The following is a 10,010-nucleotide window of genomic DNA, read 5'->3' as shown; positions in this document are numbered from 1 at the left end:
TCATGTCTCCATTTGCAAAAGAATAGAGATAGCAAGAGTACATGAAACTGAAAAATATCAAAAAGACACACGAAAATAATAAAAATACCTCAAAATGTTCAGTGAAGGAGGAACTTGAGAATAATGAGCTTGAGAAAAAATTCTGTAAGTTCAGTGAATCTCTGACTTTTAAAGTTAGATATCATCACTTTAGGCTGAGAGGGCTCTGTGCTCCAGAGAGGCTCCACGATTTGTTCAAGATATCACTGTCAACACAATTGAGGTTGGAATTAAGATCCCTTGTCCCCTGAGTCTTGGAAGCAACTTTTTTGAAGCTAAGTGGAGTAGACAGAAAGTCACTGTCTGTGATCAGAGCCACTTGTGTCCTTAGATGAAATACGGTGTCCCCTATTTGAAACAAAACGACAAACACAAGGTAGACCCTACTGCTCAAAAAATATTTCCATCCAACTGCCGGGGAGTTTAAATTGCTACTCTTGGAAAACATTTGTTTGGGTTTTTCTACCTATTTTCATTTTCAAAATGCAAATATAATGGAAGAGGAGTCGCGTAAGTGAACACCGGGAGCCTGGAGAAAAGACAAAGAAGAAAATAGTAGTCAGAGAAGGAACCACTCATTAATATTGCCTAAGAGCTTTAGCGTGTAACATGGAAAGCAAAACACAAACATAGCAGCAGATCTTTTTGTGAAGAGTTCTAAGCCGAAGAGATGATATGAACATTAGAACCTTCAGAAAATTATTATGCTCTGCCTTATAGCGGGCTAGTGTCTACAGCTCATATTATCTATTGCAGTTTTCGCATTCAAGCAATAACCCACGAGATGACATTGCTACAGAAGCATATGAAGATGAGCTAGACATGGGCCGGTCTGGATCCTACCTGAACAGCAGTATCAATTCAGCATGGAGTGAGCACAGCTTAGACCCAGAAGACATTCGGGTAATACCAGTATTTCATCTTTCTTATTTCAGATTAACCCCGTTTATACAGGCAAGCCCATGTGGGCTGATGTACGTGTATGCTCATCTGTGTGCATGTGTGAGTCAGAGAGAAAAAGAGAAGGGGAATGTGTGTTTTTGTAAGAACCAAAGACATCAAAGGGAGTTAATTCAGGTGTAAAACATTTATTATGGTAGAAATTCTACAGGCCACTCTTGATGGTCTCAGCCGGCTTTTATTAGCAGCCGTAATGATGAACTGGTTACACTGGTCCCCTAATACCGTTTATGACATTTTGCCGATGGAAAGGCAGATCTGTGGGCAGAGAGAATGGGTTACTGAGAATAATCTGTGACAACACATCAGCATCTGGAGTAAGAAGATGCTTTCAGTAACTGATGGTCTGTTGTCCCCTAGATCTGATCTACCATTAGGGGTAATTTTATCAATGGCTACATGATGCTTCCAATGTCGTTTAGGGGTATGGCTTGTCGGTAGATAATACGCTGTGTTTTTATTGTGGTCCCAGTTGAGTCTGGCACACACAACTCGTAAGTCCCAAGGGCTTGCTCCATGAAACAAGGGTAAAATGCATGTGTTCAGGTCTTAAAGTTCAAACGCTATGTGAAACAGAATGCAAATTAATAAACCTCAAATTACATTTAGCAATATTACCTTGCTAAATCACTAAGTTCCACATCTCTGTGAATTTGCTCTTGTTCTGGCAGGATGAGCTGAAGAAACTCTATGCCCAGCTGGAAATATATAAGAGGAAGAAGATGATTACAAATAACCCCCACCTCCAGAAAAAGCGGTGCTCCAAGAAGGGCTTAGGCCGTTCAATCATGAGGCGTATCACCGAGATCCCAGAGACGGTCAGCAGGCAGTGTTCCAAAGAGGACAAGGAAGTCACAGACCACAGCACAGCCAAAAGCACTGCCCTGGTCAGGAAGAACCCGCAAGAGTCTTCAGGTAACACCGGGAAGCCCAAGGAGGAGTCCCTGAAAAACCGAGTCTTCTCACTGAAGAAATCCCACAGCACTTACGATCACGTGCGGGAGCACACAGAAGAGTCCAACAGTTTACCGGGGGAAAGCCAAGAAGAGGAGTCTACAGAACATTCCACACTGGAGTCTCTGTCAAGTAGAAAATTAACACAAAAACTGAAAGAAAACAGGGAGGCCGAGTCCACAGAGTCTGTGCCTTTGGTGTGTAAGTCAGCAAGTGCTCACAATCTCAGCTCAGAGAAGAAGCAGGGGCACCCACGAACATCCATGTTACAAAAGTCTCTCAGTGTCATAGCAAGTGCCAAGGAGAAGACTCTTGGATTAGCTGGGAAGACCCAAACATCAGGCCTGGAAGAACGTGCTAACTCCCAGAAACCTCTGCCAAAAGATAAAGAAGCAAACAGAAAATACTCAAATTCAGATAATGCAGAGACTAAAGATTCTGCCCCCTCAAACTCCAGTCATTTGGAGGAGCCAAGAAAACCTCAGAAATCTGGGATTATGAAGCAACAAAGGGTCAACCCGTCCACTGCCAATTCTGAGATGAGCCCAGGCACCACCCAGATGAAGAACAACTTTGACATAGGGGAAGTGTGCCCTTGGGAGATTTATGACCTGGCCCCTGGTCCCGTGCCTTCAGAATCAAAAGTTCAAAAACACGTATCTATTGCAGCTTCTGAAATGGAGAAAAACCCAACTTTTTCCTTAAAGGAAAAATCTCATCAGAAGCCTAAGGCAGCTGAACTATGTCAGCAAACCAATCAGAAGAGCATAGACAAGGCTGAGGTATGCCCTTGGGAGAACCAAGGTCAGCCCGTTTTGGAAGATGAGAAGAATTTGATTTCCAAGACTCAGGTTCCCCCAGGGAGGGCTAAAGGTGAGAATGGCGGTCAGCGTTATGCGATAAACGTGTGTGCTGGGCAATATGAAGAGCTGCCCCCCAAAGCTGTAGCATCAAAAGTAGAGAATGGAAATCTCAACCAAACGGGAGACCAGGAACAAAAAACATCTTCCCCTGAGGAAAACGTGCCTGGCTCCTATAACTCAAGTAATAACTTTCAGCAACCTTTAACATCGCGAGCTGAGGTGTGTCCTTGGGAGTTTGAGACCCCAGATCTACCAAATGCTGAAAGAAGTGCTTTACCTGCTGCCTCTTCCACTTTAAGTGCAAATAAGATAGCAGGGCCTCGGAAATAAGAGGTCTGGGATACTTGTGGGCATAGCATCCCCAGAAAGAAAAGGAGAAGAAGGAAGAAACCCTGAATTCCACAGAAGATAGAAATTCCCAAAGAATATTTGTCAGTCAAGGGAAAGGGGAAAGACAAGGGCAGAAGAAGACCTGGAGGGCAGAGCAACATCACAATGGAGGAATTAGACTGGCCTAGAGAAGTCTTTCCCCTGAGGACATGAGGAGAATCCTTACATTTCCGCACGTAGGGAGAGTAGCCCTCACCGTCTGCCCCTGATCAGTATTTGCCCATGGCCCTTTGAAGATCCTAAGCAAGGCAAAACCAGAAGACACAGTATGAGATTGTGCAAAGAAGAAGAAGGTATAGACATATACGACCGAAATTCTAAGTAGCTAACTGAACTTACTTTACCTATTTAACCTTGATAGCACTGCTAACTTAATGCATCCCAAAAATACCTTTTATATTAATGATTGCTCTCACTTTCTTATAAATGTATGTTTCAGTACATGGTTGTGTCTCATATTCAAGCATTCCAGGTTGTATAACTTTTGCAAATAACTTTGATATTATGTGACACAACACATTTATGCAATCTGCAGCTACCCAGTTGTTCTCGCAAGTTACAGAATACCTGCTATCTATCAACTTTAGTTGATTCTTGAAGTACAGTAAGCTTTCTCTGGCTTGGGAAGCCATAACTGTTATGATAAACTCTTTTCGTTCTGGCTGTGGTTTATATATATTGTGAATTTGGATTTGACTCTATTGTTTCACCTCATGGTTTGTTATACTGTCTTAATCAGGGTTTTTTATACAAGTTGAGTTACTTGTTTTGCACTTCTTGTTAGGACTCTGAGACCCAGCGGTCCTACTCTAGTCATATGTCTCAGTAAAGGACAACTTACCTATTGTTTGTTCAGAGTCAGAGACAGGTAACGCCTTCATTCCAATCTATTGTCCCTTTTAACTCTTTTCAGTATTTCATACTTAGCAGCATTTCGTAAGGAAGAAGCTAAGAGTGAGAAAAATATACTGCACATTAGTATCGCCACCGAAAGGGAAGACTCTAGGAATGACATGAGAATTACAACAGTAATTCTCTTCCCTGCAGAGCCAGGGAATTTGCCTTTCAAAACACAGACAGAAAGGGAGCTACTGATAGCACTTTCAAGGGAGTATTTTTTTAAAGAGAAAAATTATGATAGCATCAAGATCATTGTATGGATATATTTTTATTATGCATACCGAATATATATTTTAAATTACCTCCAACTACTTATTCTCATAAACTCTTACTCGTTGCTTCAGCTAGGGGTAGCACTTGCTGGGCTTAAATCCCAAAGAGGTTTATAACCTGATTTATTCAAAGCCTGTAAGGTGGTACAGGCTCTTCATCCTCCCAAGCACTGGAAAACTTACAAGTCCTACATATTGCCACCTCGCTCAAAATTAAAAATGCCAGGTTCATATGCAAAGCAAAACAGCTCCCAGAGTGAAATTTGTAAAACTTACTGCCTTCCACGCTGATCATTTGGCATGGAAATCCTAAGCTGCTGACTTGGCCCCACCGATGCGATCGTGAGAAGAGATTCTGACCTGAAGCTCAGTCTCATCTTAGTTAAAGATGAATTACTTAGAAATAGAATGCAGACTTTCCTTTCTCTCCCCGCTAAACGCTGGAGTATCGACGGCTTATTTGGCCAGGACATTTCCCGCCTAAGTAACTTTTCATTTAAGGAGAAGCAAGGAGAACATGCTAGGAGGATGAAAGATAAGAAAAGAGAATCAGAAGGCAGATATGGGGCTGTTCTGAGAGAATATCATTCTCAGTGGAGGGTAGAAACTAGGACTTCTCTTTATTCATCATCAAATTTTCGCAACGATTTTTATTCAGGAGTCAATGAGCGTGTCACCATTTTGCCAAGCTGTGCATAAATCTTCCTCACCCATTTGCTCACTTTGTACATTACTCAGGTTGGTGGGGTAGGTTTGAAGAGATATAGAGATTCTATTTTTCTGCATTTCCTTCATTTATTTCCTTCTTTTCTTCCTTTTCAGTCAAGGCCTATGTATTCAGTAACCTTGGAATACAACTTTAAGGTATATTTGTGAACTTGGATAGGAATTGCCAGGTCTACCTGCTTCTTTCACTTATGTTCAAGGTCTGTGAGCACTTTATTCGCTTTTTGAGACATAAGCAGTCAAGCATCAGTGACTTTTTATTGCACTTCAGGATGATCCTGCTAGAGATGTGGCTTAAAGAAGACTTGCCAAATTATACCTTAGTGACAGTCTACAGTCCATAGATTTTTCTCCACCAGCATAAATCAGTGAGAGTGCCTAGGGTCTTTCCTAGAGTTTCATTGCCATTGCTTATCACCAAGAGAAGTTTAAATCTACAATTCTTGAGGTTATTTTCCTAGATCGATAACAGTAAGAAAGTGAATAAACACTGTTAAGGTCACAAACATTTGCTAGGTTGTCCTTCTCAATGCATGTGCAGGCTGCATCCTGTCCTTGTTTTTAAGCCAGGGTTTATAAATAAGTAGATTTATACCAATCTTAATAGAACTGTATATTTTATGCAAGAATTAAATGCTTTACGACATGAATTATATAACTCAGCCCATTGTAAACTTTGGTGGCAACTTGGATTTGAAACCCGACAGTTCTCTTGTATTTGCTTCCTAGGTTTCTGCATGCAAGTGGTGACAGGTAGGACTGAAAAACACTGCCTTTTGACTTCTAGCATTTAGCAACCGAGAGTTGTAGAGTCAATAAAGCTGTAAGTCTCTTCACTTAATCTGTGGTTCTTCTGAAACTATTATCTGAAACCTACAGCATCCCACCTTGAAATATTTGGTAAATTTATGTTGTGATGTGTTACAGCATGTAAATAATAATAACTTCTCTGCAATAAAACATATTTATATGAAAGTGATTCATGGCGATTTGTGTGTCTATCAAAAGAATCAAGTTTATTTCACCTAACCAACTTGAGAAGGAATCCCGTGTATCTTTGGCTTTGGTACACATGCACATACATCCTCATATGCTTATGTACAGAAATATATGATCAGCCAGATGTGGCCTCAAACAGGTAACCATTTGGAGCCAATAAAACCTGTTAGGACTAGTGGTTTTGATTTAAGACAGCTCTGCCTAAATGGGAAGTAATTCAGTTACCTTTTTTAATTATCTGAACACACACGGGCAACTTGCTAAGCAATGGTGATGATCTTTAGATGAACAGGAGCTCCAATATCCCGTGTCCAGTATCCAGTCACTGCTGCAGTAATACAGAGGACAGCCTGACTAAGTCATGGAGTCAGGGGAGGCTTAGTAGTGCAAGCTCATAAGGCTGAAATTCTGCAAAGGCATCAGGTATAAACAGGAGGTGTAACCCTGGAAAAGTCATCGCACGCAACCTTGCACGCCACGCTTCGGATTAACTACAGCCTTATCCTGCAGTACTGGGACCTATCAAAAAGCATTAAACTGGGTCATAATGAAGTCGTGTAGAAGGATCATTTGGGGAGCAGCCCAGGAATGGACTGAAGTGGGAAGAGACTGCAGGCAGCTACATCAGTTAGAAGAGTCAAAGGAAGGGAAGGTGAGGGCCTAAAGAGGAGAGGAAAAGATTTTATTGGTTATTTTCTGAAACTGGAGTCTTCAAATGGTATTGGTGTTGTTATATGAGGTCAGAAAATCAGAGCAGTAGATAACTATATCAAGTATAAATGTTCCTTCTAAGCTTATTGACACTTTGGATCGTTTCAAAAAATTGAAAACCCCTCTCTGAAAATCTATAGACCTCCTGTCACCTGCCCACAAGAAAAGCTGTGGAAAAGAATAGCAAATTCATGCTGTGGGGAGACCTTATATTAAACCAGGCTGGGAAAAAAGCTGCAGTATAGACTTAGCTTCCCATGTGAGAATGGCAGCTCTCTGAAGCAGAGAGGATGAGGCAAGAGGGCAGAAGAGGGAGCAAGAGGCTCCTTTCCAGTAACCAAGTCATTGAGAACATCCTTCCCCATCTCTTTAGACATGGGTGTCCCGTATTCTACATATTCTTTGTGCTTAGACATAGAATCCGTGGTTTGAGCTCTTTGACCTTAAAGGGCTAAGACAAAAGCAGCTGGCAATTAACAAATCATGAAAGTCAAGTCTACTGTCCCTTCTCATGTGATAAGGAAGGTAGAGTCTTATCCGTTGTTGGAATTGCTTAGTTGACGACTGTATTATTTTTCCATATATTTGCATAATGCTAGTAATCGTTTCTTTGTTCTAAATTTAGAACTTTCTGTTAAAAAATACCTGAGGGAAATATTTCCATTGGAAATGGCCTTTATCATGCAAGTAATAATGTAAATCTGTTGTTCTAAAACACTACAGGTTGGTTAAGATTTGCTTTATTATTTCAGCAAATTCCATCCTTTTTGCCTTAAATAGTTATAAAAACAGAAATAATATCAAAGTTTAGTTATTTTCTCTTCAAATATATGCTTCTTGGAAAGTAGCATATATTGCTTGGAAAGTTCAAGCACAGTTGTATGTTCTAATTCAATATTAACTGGTTAGAAGGCAGATGATGAAATGTATGAATTGGTTTTTTACTTCCCTCTCTTTCTCTGTGATGTGAAAAGAGTACTTTGTCAGAAATAACACTGATCAAATGAAAATGGAAAATGAGGGATAAATACAGAAAGGGGTCTGTGTTGCCTAACAGTAACATTCCTGGAAAGAAAAAGAAGTCAAATAATGCAAATAGAAAAGCTCAGGACATACTCTTCTAGAACATACTCCCATTTCAGTTCAAACAGTAATAGGAAAAGGGGGAAGATGCCCTCTTTTGAGTACATAAAACAAAGATGCATAGTTTTCCCCCAAACATACCATGGGGTTTTATTCCTCAAGGCCTTTTGACTTGCTGCTTGGTCCATCTAAAATCTTTTCCCTCCTTCTTTTCCCTGTCAACATCAGTACCACTGCGATTATATAATGTATTCTCCAAAGAAAACCTTTGATTGTGCCGCTGCAGTATTACAATTGTGACTGGACAAAAACATAAACCAGGACTGACCCAGGAACCCCAAGATGTTGCACTGTTTACCCTGTTCAAGGAGCAGCACAAATGCCCCACTTCCTGTGTGGGGACACTTTCCTAATGCCCCAGGTCAGAATGAATTCCTCTCTCTTCCATACTCACCTTAGGAATTTGCTTATGTCTGTAATTGCATTGACTCACAATTTAGTCACATGCTTCTCTGAATAATCTGCCAAATTAAGGGCTCCTTGAGAGTGAGGAATTTTTTGATCCATTTGTAGATCCCCAATTTCAAGCAGTGTGCTTTTCTTGGAGTTCAATAAATATTTGCCAATTCAAATTTTGATTACTAATCATTGTTTAAAATATACTTGGAGAGAAAGAAAAATTCAGGAGTTGGATGACGACTAGCTACAAAAATTCTCAAATGTTGAATACTAATTGGTCTTGCAGTTTGTTAGAGCTGTAAAAGACATCTCCGTATTTCATAAAAAGTAAATATTTGGCTGTAGAAACTTGCTACCCTTTCTGAACACTTTCTGAAAAATAAAGCATGTCAGGATCTATACAAAATAGATAAAAATACATACATAAATACATACATCTATTTTTATACATAAAAATAGATCCTGATGTTAAACATTCAGATGTTTCTGAGAAATGAGATAGTTTGAACAAACTATTTGGATATTTGACTGACTTCAGGATTTTTTTCACATTTATTTATTTTTGAGAGAGAGAGCGAGCACATGAGCAGGGGAGGGGCAGAAAGAGGGGGACAGAGGATCTGAAGCAGACTCTGTGCCGACAGCAGAGAGCCCGATGCAGGGTTTCAGCCATGAGATCATGACCTGAGCTGAAGTCGGACATTTAACTGACTGAGCCGCCCAGGTGCCCCATGACTGTAGGATTTCATTTCCATATATTTCATGTTACATAGGAGTCATTGTACACATTCGGTAACCCTAAAGGTGCTATATGTGAAAGAAATGTGTACATAGATACAACTTTTTTTGTAACTTGGAATATTGCAAAAGTTATCTAAATTTGCCAAATAGTGAAAATATCACGAAAGATATTTCTCCTTTTCTTATATCTTAAAGACGAGTAACTATGGACACAAATGGTGACTCATGTAGCTTAAGAATTTGTCCCTCCACTTCTTACAATACTCTGTCCATACGGTAAATGAGAAACTTGGATTTATTACTGTGGCTCTCAGGCCATGCAAATAAATCAGTATGAAACCAGAGTTAAGGGGCGCCTTATACGGGAATTGCTTTCTGGGAAAGCAATGAGAAAACTATAAGAAGAATTGCTCAAGAATACTCATGTGCAAACTCGGTTTCATAACCACTTGGATAAAAAAGTCAACAGAATGACTCTGCTGGAACCACTGGCTGGAAAGCTGGAAAGTCTGTTATTCAAATACACAGAGACACTGTCTCTTTTTACATCCTCCAGCAAAGATGTAGAAGAATCATCTATTTGCTCAATTCTGACATTATCTGACCTACTCAGAGAGAGTCACCACACAGAGCAGTGTACCCTCCTTGGTGGTTAAAGACCCAGAGGCCATGAAAAGGCTAAAGCAAAACACACCTTTCCTTCTGCTCTGTGGACCTACTTGCTTTAATTACATTTCTATGCCTTTAAGTTTAAAAACATTTTCAAAGTGTAAATTTAAAAACGTGGAAGTAGTTGGGAGATATTTATTTATTTATTTATTTAAATATAATTTATTGTCAATAGTTTCTGTTTGAAACTATGTTTTCCCCTCCCCTTCCCCATGGTCTTTTATTAAGTTTCTCAAGTTCCACA

The 10,010-nt window shown here is 40.0% G+C and overlaps 1 protein-coding gene across 1 annotated transcript in view; it reads left to right on the top strand.

The window, feature by feature from the left end:
• GPR158 (G protein-coupled receptor 158) overlaps positions 1–6,083 on the top strand; it is a 441,554-nt gene extending 435,471 nt beyond the window's left edge. Inside the window, exons 10-11 of the mRNA XM_040451181.1 lie at positions 796–942; positions 1,671–6,083. Coding sequence (XP_040307115.1) covers positions 796–942; positions 1,671–3,146 — 1,623 coding nt within the window. The 3' untranslated portion in view covers positions 3,147–6,083. The remainder of the gene's footprint in view (positions 1–795; positions 943–1,670) is intronic.
• Positions 6,084–10,010: the final 3,927 nt, after the last annotated feature.

The sequence above is a fragment of the Herpailurus yagouaroundi genome, unplaced genomic scaffold (assembly GCF_014898765.1).
Source record: "Herpailurus yagouaroundi ecotype Mexico unplaced genomic scaffold, PumYag 203, whole genome shotgun sequence".
NCBI classification, from domain to species: Eukaryota; Metazoa; Chordata; class Mammalia; order Carnivora; family Felidae; genus Herpailurus; species Herpailurus yagouaroundi.
Note: the sequence above shows the minus strand (reverse complement) of the source record. Positions and strands in the feature narration are given on the sequence as shown.